Below are 21,176 nucleotides of genomic sequence, written 5' to 3' on the forward strand. Positions count from 1 at the left end.
GGGGGCGGGAAACGGCGTTTTGTGTGAGGGAGGCCACTACTGGGCAGGCAGCCACCCTCTTCTTCCTCCATCCTGGGGCGGAAGTGGGGAGAGCAGCAGTTTAAAGGATTCACTCAGCCGCCTCAACCGCCAACCAGGAGGCGAAGGGAGGAATAGAATGAACAATGTTTGGATCCCAATGACAGGAGATGAAAGTTGCAAAAGCTCTGCCCAGGCTTCTACCAAGGATTAACTTTCCAGGGCATCTGCTGAACAGCTCTTCGGGGCTGTCTGCTGAGATTGGCGGTGGGAGCCTCCCGCCTCTCACTCGTGCCTTTGTTCCCCACGCCGGCCCAACCCCGCGTCCCTGCGCTGGCGGCCACAGCACCTGACCCACGCGCCGCAGGCCGGGGATGCTGGAGCGGCCGCGGCTGCAGCTGCTACCGCTGCCGGGCCTGCTCCGCCATGCACATGCGCAGTGGCGACACCAATCCGGCGCCCTCAGTCTCCTCCTCCACCGCCTCCCGGTTCCGCAGTCACTTCCTGCAGCTGTTTCCCTGTGGGTCGGGTTGGACTGACTTTTGACAGTCAGCCTTCGGCTGCGGAGGGGGCTCGGCGGCGGCCGGCGGAGAAAGTTGCTTCGAGGAGAGGCTGGATCGAGCTGGGCAGAGCCGGGCGCGCAGGGCGGGCGTCGCGGGCGTCCCGGGCGGACGCGGCGCCGAGACTGCCGGCGCGTCCCGGGGGTTCCGGTAAGTGCGGGCGATTGGGAGCCGCGGGGCTTTCAGGACGAGCCCCGGAGCGCCGGGGACCAGCGGTTCCTTTCCGATGCTCCTTCCATCTGCCCTCCACGTGACAGGGCTTGCGCTGCTTCTGTTTATCAGTTTAGTTTGCTCGTTTCAGGCATTTCACGTGGACCAGGTGGATCATCTGTGGGTGCCGCTGCCTTGGCCCTCTCAGTTGCCCCCGCCCCGTGGGAGTCTGGGGATTCCATCCTTCGTGATGGCATCCTTACCGGGTTGAGGTGCGTGTGTGGGTTCGTGTGTATGCATGCACATCTTAGGAATGTAAGGTGGATGTGGGCGACGCTGAAGTGTCTGTAGCTTTGATTGAAATCTGTAAACAGTTCCCTAGGATTAGGAACCGTCACAGCGGAGACTGAAAAACATTCGCCAGTTCGCCAAGGCCTCTTCCACAGTTTTCTGCGTTCTTTCGAGCCTTCCTTATAGGATATACCTTGCCTCAAGTGATTTTTTTTTTTAACTTTTCTCCCTTTCATTCCTTCTTGCTGCGTTCTGATGACCTCTGAGTAATGCTCGCCGCCTTTCCCGCATTTCCAGAATTCCCAATTACAGACTTACCTAGTTTGCTGAGGTGCTGCTAACCTGTTCCTTTATTCTATTCTCTTTCCTCTGTAGATTTCTCCAAATGAGAAAGAGATTGTCTTTAACACAGTATGTGAAGAGTAGGCCCCAGTCCAGTCATGAAAACTAAGTATGCTATGATAATTAATTTTCTTTAAACAGGGTACATTGCGAAGCTTTGATTTTCTTTAATCTCGTCTTAGGTCCTTTCCAAACCAGGACATTAACCAGCATGAATCCTTCATTTATGCCATTGCAAGCATCAGAGTGAGTGGTTTTTAAGATCTGGAGAATATTTATGCCAGACTTCAAATTTGTCCCTTTTAAACCAATGCAACAGTTGAACAGATCTGAGTTGCATGTTTTGCGTCTATGGATTCCATCATTCATGCATTCACTGAAGACTTGGTTTTATTCATTTTAAGATTTATATTTTATGCTAATTTTTGTTTGCAAATGTACTAATATTTGATGCAGTTGTCATATATAGATTTTTTTGAGGAGTCGACATTGTGTTGATTGTTAAATGTGACAAGAAATAAATTTGGGATATCAAACTACTCTTTAAAAATTATAAAGATCAAAGCGATAATGGGTAAATCTGTGTTTGGCAAGAATTTTTTCTTTAAATCAGGTAACTTTATCCCCTCTGGTAGGAAGCCTTTTGTACCTCTGTGCTTTGAGAAGGACCTTTATTTTGAGGGAAGCCTGTAGATAACACTGGGGGAGACACATGCTAGAATTTCCTCAAGTGAAAGTGAGCTTTCATAAAACAAGTCCAGACATGCCTAGGCAATTGGTAGCATTTGATTTTCTGTGTATATTGGTTTCCTTTATCCAGATGTTTTCACACCCCCATTCACCTTTTCACTAATGAACTAGCAGCATGTTTGTGGCAAGTTGACGTCAGTAGCTTAACATTATGAATTATTATAGTTAGGTAAACTTTTTAAAAGGCTGTTCTTTGTCTACTTAGTTCCCTTTTCTAAAATGACCATATCTGTTTTTGCTTTATGGATATCTTTACTTGATTCGATTAAGATAAATAATACCATCACAGAGAACCTGACTTTTTAAATGTTCAAACTCTATATTGCTTTTCTTTATGTTCCCAGAGATATGGGCAGTACACTTCTGCTTAAAATGAAATAATTTTTCTAAATTTTGTGATTAATGAGAAGTATTGTTAAATTCTATGACTAATACTTATGCATTTTACCCTTAACTACATTATTTTCCCATCACGCTGATTTCCTTTGTTGCCTCCCCACCCCAAATTTCGTATGAAAGTTGTTACTTGATTTTCAGGTGCTGTGTAGTTATCAAATGTGGTAATACAGACTTTAACTTTTCAAAATTTACTTGATACATTTTAGTAGTTCTATTATTGCCATAATGTACACATTTCCATTGCAGATGGAAATTTTCAGCAGCTTAAAATAGCCATATTCTATTGACTAATAGAAGAGGTTTTAATACTGTATTGAGAGAGTGTAGGGAATTGTGGATTTTGAAATAAGGATTCTAATTTGGGTTAATTAGAATCTTGGGAACCCAAAGGGTGTACTGTGGTTCATTTTGAGACACTCAGGTTAGACGATGCCATCTGTAGGGGGAGGCAGGAGAAATTATGGATAAAGATTGAAGAGGGAGAGGAACATTTTGGGTCTTTTCTGAAGGAATTATAATAGAGACTATCATTTATTAAGAAGGGGGAGGAAAATAGCCTCAAGACTGAGGAACTGGAATTATACTGTGGCTTTTGGTGGTGTGATCCATTATTCCATTGGACATTTCCTTGATACCTTATTTTGTGTAGGTAATTTACCTAGAGAAGGAGGAAAAATTTGGATTTTACAGGGGACTGATGAATATAGTCTAAGGCTGTATGAGGTAAACTCAAGAGCCCACAGTGAACAGGCAAGTATCAAGTACAGGCAGCAACTGAGTGGGGACTGAGGTGTCCCAGAGACGGCGGGCCTGGCTAGAGGGCACTGTGCCTCTGAGCACTAACTAGTTAATTGAGTCCCATATAGGAATGTGGGCCAAGTGATGCCAGATCATCCTTTTTCAAGAGAAGCCACGAATCTCTTGATTTTTGAATGTTAACAACTAATTCAACTTAAAAAATGAAAACAAAACTGTATATTCCAAACAGCACATCTGTGGCTGTAGTGGCCCACGGGCTGCTTGCCACCTCTGCTATACATTGGCTCAACTACTTAAATATTGCTAGTTGATCAGAAGGAGCATGTTTTATTTATTTCTGTCATACTTTAACTCTAGGCTATTCCTAGAGTTCCTTGAAATTTCTGCAAGGTGATTTTTTTTATTCACTCTTTTTGATATTGGTTGGTTGGAAGAGATGTTTGCTAAGATTTTTAGCTGGTCGTTTTAGTTTTTTTTTTTTTTTTTTTTTGAGACACAGTCTTGCTCTGTCACCCAGGCTGGAGTGCAGTGGCATGATCTCAGTTTACTACCACCTCTGCCTCCCCTATTCAAGCGATTCTCCTACCTCAGTCTCCCGAGTAGCTGGGATTACAGGCACTTGCCACCACACCCAGCTAATGTTTGTATTTTTAGTAGAGACGGGGTTTCACCACATTGTCTCAAACAGGCTGGTCTCGAACTCCTGACCTCAGGTGATCCACCCACCTCGGCCTCCCAAAATGCTGGGATTACAGACATGAGCCACCATGCCTAGATAGCTCGTGGTGTTTTTGTCTGTGCGTGATTATCATTAAGAGTGTTTAAGTGTTAGTGTGCCTGAGGGAAGGGGTCTGGACTAGGTGACCTTTGATGTCCATTTCAGCCATGTGACTTTTGGATTTAATTAGCCTTGGATGCAATGCTATTAATGTTCATGGGCCAGAGGGATAGCAGTTGGAACGGTGCCAAGCAAAATAAAGCCAAATTTATAAAGCCATTCTCAGTGGAAGAGCACCATGTTAACATGAATTAACAGGAAGGGGAAGTCTGCTAAATGAGGCCAAAGGAAAGAAGTCCCAAGGATGGGTTTGGAGAAGTAGAAGAAAGGGTCAGATTATGTTGTCATTTACATGTTATCTTGTGAAGTCTCATTTTTAAGTGAGTTTTTTGTTTATGGTTTTTTTTTTTTTTTTTTTTTTTTTTTTTTTTTTTTTTTTTTTTTTTTGCTACTGATTCAGATTTGAAGACCTTGCTTCTCATCACCCACTGGATTATGCCCAAGGCTTTCCTACCCAATGATCCTCTTGCAACACGCCGTGCTTGCTCCACCTAAGCAGCCCTCACCCTCGCCTCCTATGTCAGTGGCCACCAGGTCTACAGGAACCTTGCAGCTTCCACCACAGAAGCCTTTTGGGCAGGAGGCTTCCTTGCCTCTTGCAGGGGAAGAAGAGTTATCAAAGGAAGGGGAGCAAGACTGTGCCCTGGAGGAGCTATGTAAGCCCCTGTACTGCAAACTCTGCAATGTCACCTTGAACTCTGCACAGCAAGCCCAGGCTCATTATCAGGTAAAGGGAGAGAAGAAAACCAGGCATTTAGTGGGGTGAACATTTCAGGGCTCTTCCTGTTTAGCAGTTGTCTCTCCAGATATGACTGTGCGTGGAATATCAAGATGGCTTAGAGAACAACTAAGTATAAATTTGTTTGATTAAAAGCCTTATGTTTTTACTTTAAAAATAAGTATCACTTTTTGTAGAATGGATCTCAACCTCTTACACTAAACTGTGTGGCGTTCGATAGCTTACCAGTCTTTGCAGGCAAATGTAAATTATCTATGCTGGCATTTGAACCTGTGGTCTTAAGAAGAGCAAGTATTTAAAACACGATGTACCAGCCTGGACGACAGAGCAAGACTTCATCTCAAACAAACAAACCCATGATGTACCAAACTCAATTCAGTGTAAAATTGTTTAGAAGCTAATATAATTCGCATCATTTCAAGGTGACCTCTGTGCATGACTCTCATGCTTTCCATTTTTGACTTATAACTCTTATATATCCTATCACTGGTAAGGAAAACACAGGTATCTTTTTATAGTGAGAATAAAATGACATTGGAATATTAAGCCCTATCCTTCATTCATAATAAGCATACGCTAATTTATTTTAGCCCGTTAGTGTAAACTAATACTGGTTTTTAAGATGTAAAGCTTTCACCTCCATGTTGAATAGCTAGTGGAGAGGACCATTTTAAAGGGTAATATTATCTAAGAACAAATGGAAAATTAAACTTTGGTTCTAAAGAGAGGGCACAATATTTCTTTTTATTCTAGACATTTGTCTGTATAAAGTTAAATAATTTCTTTTTTCGGAGAAAAGAGACCTGGGAAATAATCAAGGACAAAACCCACTGAATGATGTCTTCCTGGGACATCATTGATTTATTTATTATCTGCATGAAAATCTCTAGTAATAAGAGAGTATGGTAGAAGACTGTTACACAGGTGTTTCTTCTGTTGTGCACCATAACTTTCTCCAACTTAAAGTTTTTGTTTACTGTGGGTGTTAAGTCTTTTCTGTTTTGCTTTGATCCCAAAGACTGATTATTGTGTTGCTTTTTGATTGTATGTCAGAAGTATTTTGATGGTCAATTGTTTTCTCTGGTATTTAGGGGAAGACATAATATGTTGCCTTCTTTAAGTTCCCATTATGTGGTTTTGTTTTGCCCTCAGGTGCAGAGAGTTGAGTTAATTATATCTCGCAGATCTTGACCTGTGTCATCATTGGTTCCTAAAGGCCTCTTCTGGTTTTATTTTTACATTTTCCCCCTTTCCCCAGTATCTACTCTCATCACCTTGCTGTCCAGTACAATTGTTTGATACAGGGTCTTCCTTTGCCTGTCTTTACCATTCAAGCAGAGTCTGTTAGGATGATTCATCTCAACTCCAAGACTGTATTAGCTTTCTTCATTTATTCCTACGGAATGTTCAGTTTTATAGTCTAAGACTCACTTTGAAAAAAGAAGCCAGAGTTCTCAAGGTTTAATTATTAGCTGTATAAAGCCCCTAACAAATCATTAACTTGGGAGCAAACCCACTTGTATGCTATACACATATATAATTACCTTTATTTATTTATTTATTTATTTTGAGACAGAGTCTTGCTCTGTGGCCCAGGCTGGAGTGCAGTGCTACGATCTTGGCTCACTGCAGCCCCTGTCTCCTGGCTTCAAGCGATTCTCCTGCCTCAGCCTCCCGAGTAGCTGGGACTTCGGGCGCACACCAGCACACCCAGCTAATTTTTGTATTTTTAGTAGAGATGGAAGTTCGCCATGTTGGCTAGATTCAGCCTCCCAAAGTGCTGGGATTATAGGCATGAGTGACCTACCACACCCAGCCTATAATTCCCTTTTAAGGAAGAGTTGGTTACTTTTATGAGGGAAAACTCTTGGGCAGTGTGTAATTTTAACGTGTCCATTGATTATACATATACCTTATTTCTTTTTTCTTCTAATAAAACTTTTTGACTTCATGGACTTTGAAAGGTGCTACTGATGGTACATAGAGAAGATTCAGTTTGATGCAAGGTCATTGGATTATAGGCTAAAACTAGATAAACAGAATCAACATTTGTTTTTTTCTTTTATTTTACATTTTTGCATATGTTTGTTCTAAACTTTTTAGTTGACAAGATTAGTAATTATACTTAATTTCAGTTTCCTCAATGATACAGTGAATAAATAAATTAGAAAATATAAGAAAAGGGAAATACAATTTAGGTAAATTTCTCAAAATCAGAATTTTAAGTGGAAAGGTTGAAGGAGAACAGGATGTAACGGGACAACTTAAGCAGCTAAAAACCAGCGTAAAGATGGGAAAGAAAAGAGGCAAGCTAGTAATCAGAAAGTAGAAGCTTACAGAAAATGAAAAGTTTGGGTATAATAAAGTATATTGCTAAGACTTTGGAAGCAAAGATTCGAATGAGACTGATGTTATTGGTAACCCTTAAAGAGAGAAGTTTTTAACAGAGAAACTAAGGCAAAGCAGTTCATGTGTAAAAATACAGAGCAATTGCATTAGGGGAACATAGAAAAAAGGTCATCTTAGAAGTGAAATGTGGATTTTAATAAGATAGAAATGGTCAAGATAAGAGTGTATAGTCCAAAATGTAGATCAGGATAATAAACAATCAGAGTGTGAACATAACTCTAGAAGTGGGTGAGCTACCAAAGAAGGAAAGCATAGAAATGTTAGCCAAAAAGATGCATCAGAGGGTGTACATGAATAAGCAGTAATAAAAGAAAGATTACTGAAGACAAGGCTAAGACCAGGCCAGGTGTGGTGCCTCACACCTGTAATCCCAGCACTTTGGGAGGCTGTGGCGGGAAGATTGCTTGCATTCAGGAGTTCGAGACCAGCCTGGACAGCATAACAAGACCCTGTCTCTACAAAAATACAAGGAAATTAGGTGAGCATAGTGGCAGACACTTGTAGTCCCAGCTATTCGTGAGGCTGAGACAGGAGGCTCACTTGAGCCTGGGAGATTGAGGCAGCAGTGAGCTATGATCATGCCACTGCACTCCAGCAAACAAAGACAACAACAACAACAATGACAATAACAAGAACAACAACAAAACACATAAAAAAGAGAAGTGTAAGACCAATGAGTAAGGCTTACCAAGCACAGGAATAAGTAGAATACCAATGATTGTAGACTAATACAACAAAGTGGTTTAGGGTTAAATGAGCTGATGGCTGTACAATTTTATTTCAAGACTAAAATCTTACTTTCTAATTTTTAATACAGAGCATTACCAAACTGTACTTTAATTATTTCAGTTATGTGTGAGATAAAATGGGTCATGAGTAGCCTGTTTATGAGCTAGAAATGCATTTGTGAGAAGTGATAAATCACTGTGATTACATTACTCAAAACTTTTTAGTCAGTTGATGCCATTGTTGAAATTGTGGAGTTTCAAATTGCCTCAGGTATTGTAAACAGCGGTGGTTACACTAGAGCCAGACTGTATCATGTTCCAGTAATCCAGGACATGCAGTGGAAACTACCCAATAAATACTTCCCTTTAAGCTCACTAGCGTTTTTTCCTGACGTCCCAGTGTTCCCAAGCTGGGGCTACCTTAGCAGTGACCCATGTGTATCTGTAGTCATTATAGATTTAGTTTTATTCCAAGTACTTTTTAAGACTGATCAGTTGGCTTCAAAACATCGTCAGCTGTTGTTTCATTTTTAATGAAGCCATCGAATTTTATATTCTTAAAATTAGGGCTTTAGGTATAACTTAATTTAAAATCCAATCTTTGGAGGAGAAACATACTTTCATTTTATTAAAGTCTATCTGCAGGCTTCAGGTTACTTAGGGCAAGGCTGGCATGGGGTAACATACCACTGTTTCATCAGCATAAATACCCAGAGGAGGAATTGCTTTAGCATGGAAGGTTATTAACAGAAATAAAAAAAGCAAAAAGCGTGGATGAATTTTGCTAAGGCATCCACAGTTTAAAGTCGCCAGTTTATTTGCTAATTTGCATGTATATATTTGACAAGATCTACTTACAGTACATTTATAAAATTTGTCATAAATATGGCTTTCTATTTGTAATATTTAGTAGTCAAATAACAACCTACTATGTTAATTAGATTGATTAGAGAAAGAGAATACTGGTGGAAGAGTAGCTTTAGAATTAGGATGCTGAATGTAGCAGTCTTAATTCATAATTCATAATGAAGAGAATGCTGTTAGATTTTCCCCAAAATTTAAAGCACTGATTTTGGCACTTACATCTTAATATTGATCACCCAGGTTTGGATCAGTGAATTAAATCTCAGCTAATTTTCATGTATTCAAAATTCTCCGATTTGACTTTTTTCCAAATGGACTTATAGTGGACTGAGAATGGCTAAAACGCACTTCAGATTTGGTTTTAATGCGTGTGCTTTACACGTGGCATATATGCTTTGGAATCTAACAGCTTTGGGCTGGAATCTTGGCTCAGTTACTTTAGGCAAGACACTGAATCTCTCTTTATAAAATATCTGTAAAGTAGGGGTCATTGTACTTCCTGTGCAGTATTGTGAGAATTGTATGTGTTATCTTAATAAATACTGGTTGGTTGAAATAGGTTGCTATTGTTTAGAAGTGTTTGGGTCTCAAATGAGCAGAATGAGATGGTACACAGTTGTCTTACTGTTGTTACTACTTTGATAGTGACTTGCTGTAGGACCTTGTGTAAATAAGCAAAATTTTGTTTTCCTTGATCGTTCTCCAGAGATACTCTTTTAGATCCAGATACCAGGTTACCTTAAAAGAGTCTCATGAAGAATAATTCAACCAACAAATGAGGCAAAATAAAATGATTTTCAAATGTAAGTTCAAATAAAATGATTTTTCACATTTCAACCATACTACTCGTCTGTCAGCTTAGTCCATTTACCCAATAATGAATTCTTGTTGGTTTTCTTGTTCTGCTCTCTGAAATCACCACCTCTGTAGGCTTTTCTAGCTGTTGCTTTGATCACTTGAGAGGGCAGAAGCTCTCTGTGATCCTGCCAGTTTTCTGCCTCCTCCTCTAGTCTACCCCTGCCTCATTTCTTCTTATTTCAAAATGATAGATACGCTTTCTTTTGTCCAAGTTTGATTCCTCATCCTGTTTTCTGGATTTCATCGCCTTTTCACCTCAATCAAAAACTGTGCTCAAGTCTCTTCTATATAAATAAAAATAGCAGCAGCAACCTTCCCATTACTTTTAATCCCTGCTGTCAGCAACCTTTCTCCTCTTCTCTCCTGTCCTTAGCATTCTACTGGGTATAATTGTTCTCTTCAGGTCTTCATTTCCCATTCATTCCCCAGCCCACTGTATGCTGATTTCCATTCCTATAGGCCACTGAAATGGTCCTTTCCAGTGTCACCATGATCTTACAGGCCAAATCTAACTCCTTCTCACTTGACCCCTTTGTAGCATTAGCCAATGGTAACAACTTTCTCCTAAAAAAATTTAAAAATATTTTTATTTAAAATAATGCCTAAGGAACCAAAGGGTTTATAATGGAAAGTAGTGATTACCTGTTCTCCACCCATTCCCTTCCTTTTTTCCCTCTCCATTCTCTCCTTTCTGACTCCCAACTTGAGCTGGCTGTAGTTTTACTTTGGCACTGTCAAGATTGATCATGTTTTTATCCATTCTGTCATCAAATTAAGTTTTCCATGCTCTATTTGCAGGTTGATGCCAATTGTTGAAAATTAACATTCAGCATTTGCATTATTGTGAATAGGGAATTTTGCATTATTATAAGTGGAGAAATACTGTTCACTGCAGAGCTGTTTCCTTCCCTATATTTCCAGTGTCATGATCTCATGCTACTCACAAGACATACTCAAATAGGTAACCCTTTCCTGAATGCTACCAGTTGCTCAAAATTGTGTCTATTTTAGTTTGCTTCATATGTGGATTATAACTTTGAAATAATTTTCTGTTTTTCCTTGAGTTTCTGGTACTTAAAAAAAAAAAACTAGAGAGAAGAATCTTAAGCCTTACAAAAAAGCTATTAGCATCTCAATCTTTCTTTATATTGCTTACATTTCATTTATCTTCATGAAACCTACTGTTTTCTGATTCTGATTTTGACTAGTTGTTCTAGTTTGGATTAGTTGTTCTATATTTGAATCACTACTTCATTGTATAGGTTTTTGTATTTCCCGGAGTGTAGGTTTTGTATTTCCTGGAGTTTTAGTTGCTTTTCTTCTCCCCTCTTTTCTAGCATTATATTTTCATATCACCATTCTCCTCTCCACGCCTAAGTCTCAACCCCACTTTTATTGTATGGAATTTTCTTTTTATCCTAGATCCCTCTATCTCCTTGCTCCATTTTCAGCTGGTGTCTTTTTGGTTTGCTGCACAGCTTTGTCAGCTTTGGACTTACTGCTCTTTAGGTTGGACCACTATTTTCTAAATATATGTGTTTTCTTTTTTAAATCTTGTTTTGTTGGAGTATATTGTTACATTACTTTAAGGAAGAAAGAATGAATATAAATGTATAACACATTTTTTTCCTTGAAATAAAATGAGGGAGTAATGGGGAATAAATTTTTTTGAGCCCTGTGTTTCTAAAAAATATTTGCGTTGTGCCTTCATATTTGACAATTCAGTTCCAGGTTGAAGATTATTTTTCTCTGGAATGTTAACAGCTGCCCTCTATTTTCTGTTTTTATCTAATGTTGCTGAAGAGAAATCTTCTGATTCTTATTCTTTTGTTGGTGACCTGTTTTAATTTTGTGTCTTTCTTTTTTTTCCCCGGGAAGCTTTTAGGCTCTCCTTTTTATCCTTGTAGTCTGAGATCTGACAATGATGGTTGTGTCTTGTTTTCCCCTGGATACTTTTTCATTTGTCCTGGTCAGCACTGGTAGATTGTTTCAGTTTGTGTACTTCTGTTTCTCTTGCTCTGGAGAATTTTAAAAAAATTTTTTTTTTTTTTTTTTTTTTTGAGACAGCGTCTCACTCTGTTCCCCAGGTTAGAGGGCAGTGACACGGTCTCAGCTCACTGTAACTTCTGCCTCCTATGTTTAAGTGATTCTCCTGCCTCAGCCACCTGAGTACCTGGGATTACAGGTGCCTGCCACCATGCCCAGCTGAGTTTTTTGTATTTTTAGTAGAGACGGGGTTTCACCATGTTGGCCAGGCTGGTATCAAACTCCTGACCTCAGATGGCCCACCTGCCTCGGCCTCCCAAAGAAAAAAATATTCTTTCTTAGTTACTATTCTCTAGATTTTTTGTCTTTCCTTCTAGGAATCCTGTTAGCCATTATCATGGTTCTGCTGGATTGATTCTCTTTTATTTTTCTAGCTTTATTGAAGTATAATTGATGGATTGATTCTTTATATTGTTTGTCTCTGCTATCTTTTATCACTCTTCTTTTTTTTTTTTTTGATTTGAGACGTGTTCTTAACTTCTAATCTCATATTGAATTTTAAATTTGACAGTCGTATTTTAATTTTAAATTTAAATGTTACATTCAAACATTAACATTTTACATAATGACAGTACAATTGTCAAAATCAGGAAATTAACACTGATTTAAATAAATAAGACTTCTGGATTTCTTATTCTCATTTCGTAGCATCTGTTTTATAGGATATTAATTAAGAACCTGAAATCACAGACTTTGGGGTCAGACTAGTATTTGATCTTGTAGTCTTACTATTCGTTAGATGTATGATATCGGAAACATTTCCTAACCCTTCTCTGCTTCATGAAGAAGGAGATGATGAGGAGAAGGATGATACTAATAATACCTGCATGTTAATATGTGTAGGGCATTTAGAAGAGTTCCTGGTACCTGAGATAGTCCTTGATAGTGTTGAGTGTTCCCAAGGTGCAGTGGAACCAGATTGTCCAGGCTCTGCATTGGACAGTTGTGGCATTTGACAAGTTTTATTTTTATTTTATCAACTTTTTAGTTTGAATTATTCTAGACTTACAAAACAGTTCCAAAAATAGTACAAATAATTCCTGTATGCACCTTATTCAGGATCCCCAAACATTAACATTTTACATAACTACAGTATAGTTGTCAAAATCAGGAATTTAACACAGATTCAAATCATACTGTTTATATACTGTTTACATTACATTAATTGTGTGCTAATGGCCTTTCCCTGGTTCCAGTTATTTAATCCAGGATGAAATTTTGCAGGTAGTTTTCGTGTCTCCTTTAATTTGGCTAGGTCCTTGGTTTTCTTTGCTTTTATCATCTTGCCATTTTTGAAGAGTTGTTTTGTAGAATGTCCCAAATTTGGGCTTGTTTGATTAAATTCAGGTTATGTCTTTTTTAGCAAGAATACCACAGAAATGGTACTGTGTTCTTCCTAGTGTGTCATATCAACAAAGACGTGATGTGAGTATCTTTTATTACTGGTGCTGTTAACTCTGATCACTCGTTTAAGCTGGTGCCTGCCATAGTTCTCCTTTGCAAAGTTATTCTTTTTCTTTTTGTGTTCAACAAATGTTATATGGGGAGGTGCTTTAAGACTGTGAATATTTTATTTCTCATCATAGTTTTGGTCAGTGATGATTCTTGTCTCCAATAATTATTAGAGTGGCATTTTCCAATTGGTGCTTTTTCTGTTTTAATCATTCCTTCTAAACTTGTTACTTGGAATTTTACTTTAAGAAAGGTCTTTCCCATTTTTGCATTTATTTATTCAGTTATTTATATTACTGTGGATTTATGGATTCTAATTTTGTTTTATATATATTCTATATCTATAGATATATTCTATATTTCTATAGATATAATCTGTCTCTATACCTATATTCTAATTTTATTTATTTTGATTTATTTTATTTTACTTTTTTTGAGACAGAGTCTCCCTCTGTCACCCAGGTTGGAGTGCAGTGGTGCAATCTCTGCTCACTGCAACCTCCGCCTCCTGGGCTGAAGTGATTCTCCTGCCTTAGCCTCCGGAGTCACTGGAATTACAGGCGCCTGCCACTGTGCCTGGCTAATTTTTGTATGTTTAGTAGAGATAGTGTTTCACCATGTTGGCCAGGCTGGTCTTGAATTCCTGACCTCATGTGATCTACCCGCTTCAGCCTTTCAAAGTGCTGGGATTGCAGGCGTGAGCCACCGCGCCCAGCCCAGGTTGCTGCAAATGCCATTATTTCGTTCCTTTTTATGGCTGAGTAGTATTCCATAGTATATATTAATATATGCCACATTTTCTTTATCCACTCGTGGATTGATGGGCATTTTTTTCAGCTGCGAATTGTGCTCGTCTAAACGTGTGTACAAGTATCATTTTCATATAATGACTTCTCTTCCTATGGGTAGATAACCAGGAGAGGGATTGCTGGATCAAATGGTGGATCTACTTTTAGTTCTTTAAGGAGGGAATTGCCACACTGTTTTCCATAGTGGTTGTACTATTTTACATTCCTAACAGTAGTGTAAAAGTGTTCCCTTTTCACCACATCCATACGAACATCTATTATTTTTTGATTTTTTGATTACGGCCGTTCTTGCAGGAGTAAGGTGGTATCATGTGGTGGTTTTGATTTTCATTTCTCTGATAATTAGTGATGTTGAGCATTTTTTTCATATGTTTGTTGGCCATTTGTATGTCATCTTTTGAGAATTGTCTATTCATATCCGTAGGCCACTTTTTGATGCTATTGTTTATTTTTTGTTGCTGATTTGTTTGAATCCTTTGTAGACCAGATATTAGTCCTTTGTTGGATGTATAGATTGCAAAGATTTTCTCCTACTCTGTGGGTTGTCTGTTTACTCTGCTTATTTCTTTTGCTGTACAGAAGCTTTTTAGTTTAATTAAGTCCCATCTATTTATCTTTGTTTTTGTTGCATTTGCTTTTGGGTTCTTGGTCATGAAGTCTTTGCTTAAGTCAATGTCTAGAAGAATGTTTTCCAATGTTCTAGAATTTTTATGGTTTCAGGTTTTAGATTTAAGTCTTTGATCCATCTCTAGTTGATGTTTGTATAAGGTGAGAGATGAGGATCCAGTTTCATTATTCTACATGTGGCTTGCCAATTATCCCAGCACCTTTTGTTTAATAGGGTGTCCTTTCCTCACTTTATGTTTTTGTTTCTTTTGTTGAATCTCAGTTGACCATAAGTATTTGGCTTTATTTCCGCGTTCTCTATTCTGTTTTATTGGTCTAAATGCCTGTTTTATGCCAGTACCATGCTGTTTTGGTGACTGTAGCCATATACTATAGTTTGAAGTCAGGTAATGTAAGGCCTCTAGATTTGTTCTTTTGCTTAGTCTTGCTTTGGCTATGAGGGCTCTTTTTTGGTTCCATATGAATTTTAGCATTTTTTTTTTCTAGTTCTGTGAAGAATGATGATGGTATTTTGATGGGAATTGCATTGAATTTNACCTTTTGTTTAATAGGGTGTCCTTTCCTCACTTTATGTTTTGTTTCTTTTGTTGAATCTCAGTTGACCATAAGTATTTGGCTTTATTTCCGCGTTCTCTATTCTGTTTTATTGGTCTAAATGCCTGTTTTTATGCCAGTACCATGCTGTTTTGGTGACTGTAGCCATATACTATAGTTTGAAGTCAGGTAATGTAAGGCCTCTAGATTTGTTCTTTTTGCTTAGTCTTGCTTTGGCTATGAGGGCTCTTTTTTGGTTCCATATGAATTTTAGCATTTTTTTTTCTAGTTCTGTGAAGAATGATGATGGTATTTTGATGGGAATTGCATTGAATTTGATGATGGTATTTTGATGGGAATTGCATTGAATTTGTAGATTGCTTTTGGCATTTTCACAACATTGATTCTACCCATCATGAGCATGGGATGTGCTTCCGTTTGTTTGTGTCATCTATGATTACCTTCAGCAGTGTTCTGTGCTTTTCCTTGTAGAGGTCTTTCAGCTCTTTGGTTAAGTATATTCCTATTTTTTTTTTTTTTTTGCAGCTATTGTAAAAGGGGTTGAGTTCTTGATTTAATTCTCTGCTTGGTCGCTGTTGGTGTATAGCAGAGCTACTGATTTGTGTATATTAATTTTGTATCCCAAAACTTTGCTGAATTCGTTTACCAGTACCAGTTGCTTTTTGGATAAGTCTTTAGGATTTGCTAGATACACAATCATGTCATTAGCAAATAGTGACAGTTTGACTTTCTGTTTACTGATTTGGATGCCATTTATTTCTTTCTCTTGTCTGATTGCTGTGGCTAGGATTTCCAGTACTAGGTTGAATAGAAGTGGTGAAAGTGGGCATCCTTGTCTTGTTCCAGTTCTCAGGGGGAATGCTTTCAGCTTTTCTGCATTCAATATAGTGTTGTCTGTGGGTTTGTCATAGATGGCTTTTATTACCTTAAGGTGTGTTCCTTCTATGCTGATTTTGCTGAGGGTTTTAACCATAAAGGGATGCTGGATTTTGTCAAATGCTTTTTCTTTGTCTATTGAGGTGATCATATGATTTTTGTTTTTAATTCTGTTTATGTGGTGTATCACATTTATTGACTCAAGGATGTTAAACTATCCCTAGAGGTAAAACCATCCCTGAATCCCTGGTGTGAAACCCATTTGATGATGGTGGATTATCTTTTTGATATGCTGTTGGATTTGGTTAGCTAGTATTTTGTTGAGGATTTTGCGTCTATGTTCATCAGGGATATTGGTCTGTAGTTTTCTTTTTTTTGTAATGTCCTTTCCTGGTTTTGGTATTAGGGTGATATTGACTTCATAGAATGATTTAGGAAGGATTCCCTCTTTCTTTGTCTTTTGGAGTAGTGTCAGTAGGATTGGTACCAGTTCTTCTTTGAATGTCTGATAGAATTCAGCTGTGCATATTGCTGGTCTTGGACTTTTTTTTGTTGGTAAGTTTTTGATTACCATTGCAATCTCACTGCTTGTTATTGGTCTGTTCAGTTCCTATGTATTCTTGGTTTAATCTAGGAGGGTTGTATATTTCTATCCATCTCCTTTAGGTTTTCTAGTTTATCCACATAAAGGTGTTCGTAGTAGCTTTGAATGATTTTTTTGTATTTCTGTGGTATGGGTTGTAATATCTCACATTTCATTTCTAATTGAGCTTATTTGGATTTTGTCTCTTATTTTCTTGGCTAACCTCAATAATGGTCTATCAGTTTTGTTTATCTTATCAAAAAACCTACTTTTTGTTTCACTTATCTTTTGTAATGTTTTTGTTTCATTGAGTTCTGTTCTGATCTTGACTGCTCTTCCGCTGGGTTTGGGTCTGGATTGTTCTTGTTTCTCCAGTTCTGTGAGGTGTGACCTTACATTGTCTGTTTGTGTTCTTTGAGACTTTTTGATGTAGGCAGTTAATACTATGAACTTTCCTCTTAACACTGCCTTTGCTGTATCCCAGAGGTTTTCATAGGTTGTGTCACTATTGTCATTCAGTTCAAATAATCTTTTAATTTCCATCTTGATTTTCTTGTTGACCCAACAATCATTCAGGAGCAGGTTATTTAATTTCCATGTATTTGCATGGTTTTGAGGGTTTCTTTTGGAGTTGATTTCCAATTTTATTCCACTGTGGTCTGAGAAAGTACTTGCTATAAATTTGATTTTCTTAAATTTGTTGAGACTTGTTTTGTGGCTATCATATGGTCTATCTTGAAGAATGTCCCATGTGCTGATGAATAGAATGTATATTCTGCAGTTGTTGGGTAGGATGGTCTGTAAATATCTGTGAAGTGCATTTCTTCTAACGTATAGTTTAAATCCATTGTTTCTTTGTTGACTTTCTGACCTGTCTAGTGCTGTCAGTGGAGTATCGAAGTCCCCCACAATTATTGTATTGCTGTCTATCTCATTTGTTAGGTCTAGTAGTAATTGTTTTATAAGTTTGGAAGCTCCAGTGATGGGTGTATATATATTTAGGATTGTGATATTTTCCTTTTGTACTAGTCCTTTTATTATTGTATAATGACCCTCTTTGTCTTTTTAAACTGCTGTTGCTTTAAAGTTTGTTTTGTCTTAAATAAGAATAGCTACTCCTGCTCACTTTTGTTGTCCATTTGCATGGAATATCTTTTTTCACCCCTTTACCTTAAGTTTACGTGAGTCTCTTAAAGATAGCAGATACTTGGTTGGTGAATTCTTATCCGTTCTGCCATTTGGAATCTTTTAAGTGGAGAATTTAGGCCATTTGCATTCAATTTTAATATTGAGATGTGAAGTACTATTTTGTTCATTGTGCTGTGTTTTTTGTTTTTTGTTTTTGCCTGAATATCTGGGTTTTTTTTTTTTTTTCCATTGTGTTGTTTTATAGGTCCTGTGAGATTTATGCTTTAAGGCTATCCTATTTTGGTGTCTTTTGAGGATTTGTTTCAATATTTAGAACTCCTTTTAGTAGTTCTTGTAGTGCTGGCTTGGTAGTGGCAAATTATCTCAGAATTTTTTTGTCCGACAAAGACTGTATCTTTCCTTCATTTATGCAGCTTAGTTTCACTGGATACAAAGTTCTTGGCTGATAATTGTTTAAGGAGGCTAAAGATAGGACCCCAGTTCCTTCTAGCTTGTAGGGTTTCAGCTGAGAAATCTGCTGTTAATCTGATAGGTTTTCCTTTATAGGTTACCTTATGCTCTTGCCTCACAGCTCTTAAGATTCTTTCTTTCATCTTGACTTTGGGCAACCTGATGACTATATGCCTAGGTGATGATCTTTTTGCAGTGAATTTCCTAGGTGTTCTTTGAGCTTCTTGTATTCAGATGTCTAGATCTCTAGCAAGGCTGGGGAAGTTTTCCTCAATTATTCCCTCAAATATGTTTTTCAAACTTTTAGATTTCTCTTCTTCCTCAGGAACAGCAATTATTCTTAGGTTTGGTTGTTTATCATAATCTTAAACTTCTTGGAGGCTTTGTTCATTTTTTAAAAATTCTTTTTTTCTTTGTCTTTATCGGTTTGGGTTAATTCGAAAGCCTTATCTTTGAGCTCTGAAGTTCTTTCTTCTACTTGTTCGAGTCTATTGCTGAGACTTTTCAGTGTGTTTTGCATTTCTCTAAGCATGTCCTTCATTTCCAGAAGTTGTGATTGTTTTTTATTTATGGTATTTCACTGGAAATTTTCCATTCATACCTGTATTATTTTTTGATTTCTTTAAGTTGGACTTCACCTTTCTGTGGTGCCTGCTTTTTTTTTTTTTTTTTCCTCAGTTGCAAGTTTTAATAGAGTGAAAGCAGAGCTCCTATACAAAGAGAGGGAACCCAGAGAGGATAGCTGTTGCCAGCTCAAATGCCTGGGCTTATGTCCCGATCATTGTCCCTCCTGCTGTGCTCTCAGGCAATAGATGATTGGCTATTTCTTTACCTCCTGTTTTTGCCTAATTAGCATTTTAGTGAGCTCTCTTTACCATCTAATTGGTCGGATATTGAGCTAAGTTGCAAGCCCCGTGTTTAAAGGTGGAAGCAGTCATCTTCCCAGCTAGGCTTAGGGATTCTTTGTCTGCCTAGGGAATCCAGCTAGTCCTGTCTCTCATCAGGTCAGTCCCCCCTCTCAACAGGAAAATCCAAGAGCTGTTGGGGAGGTTGGCTGACGACTGCTGTAAGTGCTTCCTGCTGAATTGGGGCATAGTAGGGGTTGTGCAGTTGAGATTTCCTCAGGAGGGGTGCCTTCAATGTCATTAACATCGGAGCGTGGGCTAGCAGGCCGGTCCAGGGGTCCGTGGTAGATCTTAGTTATGGACTGCATCTGGGGTTCCATTTGAAGAACTATTTGTAGTTTTACAGCTTTGATTCTGGAAGAGACAAACTTAACAAGGAGGTTAAAGATACAGGGATTGAAATGTATGGCCTGCAGTGCAGGGGATTATTTCTTTGGCACAGTTTACAGGCCCTGACTATCTGCTTGATGGTTTTGAAAAGACCTGGTCCAGTAAATAATGATTTGGCCATCTGATGGGTGTTATCAATGCCTAAGTGAAAGGTTTGGTGAAGGGTTTTAAGTAATTTCCATTGGTTAGCTGCAGGAAAAAGCCTTCTTCGGTGGCTAGACATCCTGAGGGGAGGAAACTATGTCCTCATGAGGTTCCCCATTCTATTTCTTCTTCTGAGTACTGCGACTTGGTTTCCCAGAGCGGATTACCCCATACGAGGGTTCTTTCTATAAGCATTTCTAATGAAGGGTCCTGCCTTGTGGTTCTTTTGGCTTCAGTATCCGCTTGGCGGTTCCCTTCTATTTCCCTTTCCTTTCCTTTCTGATGACCCCGGCAGTGTATGACTGCCACCTCTTCAGGTTTCTGTACAGCCAATAATAATTTCCTAATGGCTTCCTGATGTTTGATGGGTGTTCCCTCAGAAGTTAGGAATTCCCTTTCTCTCCATATTGCTGCATGGGCATGGAGGACTAGGTAAGCATACCTAGAGAGTCTGTATATATATTTACCCTTTTTTCTTATCCTAATTCTAGTGCCCGAGTGAGGGCTATTAGTTTTGCCAGCTGAGCAGTAGTTCCTGGAGTGAGGGGATTACTTTCAAGTATTCCATTAGCAGTGACCACTGCACACTCCGCTTTTTGAAGTCCTTTTTCTACAAAGGAGCTTCCATCAGTATGCAAGTTGAGGTCGGGCTCAGCCAAGGGAACCTCTAAAAGGTCCCCTCGAGTGGTGTAGGTTTGAGCAGTTACTTGTTGACAGTTATGTTCTATCTTTTGTTCACTGTCTGGAAGAAATGTGGGTGTGTTAAGAGTTGCACAAGTGCACAGTTGCAGCACTGGCCCTTCAAGTACTAGAGCCTGATATTTAGGCAAATGGTTGTCTGACAGCCACAAGTCTCCTTTAGCAGTGAGTATGCTGTTCATATCATGAGATGTCCACACAGTAAGATCTCTTCCCTGTATCATTTTAACTGCTTCAGATACTAAGACTGCTACTGCTGCTACTACCTGTAAACAGTGAGGCCAATCCTTTGCCACTACATCAGTTTCCTTACTCAGGTATGCCATGGGTTGCAAGCTCGTCCCTCAGACCTGTGTAAGGACTCCTAGAGCTATTCCTGTTTTTTCTGTGACATATAAAGAAAAGTCTTGCCCTGTTGGCAAGCTTAACACTGGGGCTTGGGTTAGGGACTTCTTTAGGGCCTGGAAAGCCGCTTCTGCTTCAGGTGTCCATCTTACTAAATGAGTATTGGCTTTGAGTTTCCTTAATTAGTGTATATAATGGTCTGGCTATTTCACCGTACCTGGGAATCCATATTCGGCAGAAACCTGTTTTGCCAAGGAACCTCTTAGTTGCTTTATGGTTTTGGGATGAGGATAAGCCAGTATAGGCTGGATACATTCCTCACTGAGGAGCCCCTGGTGCCTTTGGATGATTTTAGCCCTAAGTATTTAACCTGCTGTGAGCAGAGCTGAGCTTTTGGTTTGGAAACCTTCTAGCCACAGGTAGCGAAGAAATTTAAGAGTG

General features: G+C 38.7%; 1 protein-coding gene across 3 annotated transcripts in view; it reads left to right on the forward strand.

Annotated features, from left to right (window-relative positions):
• The first annotated feature begins 409 nt into the window (after window positions 1–409).
• ZMAT3 (zinc finger matrin-type 3) overlaps window positions 410–21,176 on the forward strand; it is a 58,782-nt gene continuing 38,015 nt past the window's right edge. Inside the window, exons 1-3 of one of the 3 annotated variants that reach the window (XM_017877296.1) lie at window positions 410–728; window positions 880–1,000; window positions 4,508–4,834. In XM_017877296.1, the coding sequence (XP_017732785.1) occupies window positions 4,565–4,834 (270 nt within the window). In that variant the 5' untranslated portion in view covers window positions 410–728; window positions 880–1,000; window positions 4,508–4,564. The remainder of the gene's footprint in view (window positions 729–879; window positions 1,001–4,507; window positions 4,835–21,176) is intronic. The other 2 variants (XM_017877294.1, XM_017877299.1) reach the window with 2 other exon arrangements.

Source organism: Rhinopithecus bieti, unplaced genomic scaffold (assembly GCF_001698545.2).
Source record: "Rhinopithecus bieti isolate Rb0 unplaced genomic scaffold, ASM169854v2 scaffold_76, whole genome shotgun sequence".
Lineage (NCBI taxonomy): Eukaryota > Metazoa > Chordata > Mammalia > Primates > Cercopithecidae > Rhinopithecus > Rhinopithecus bieti.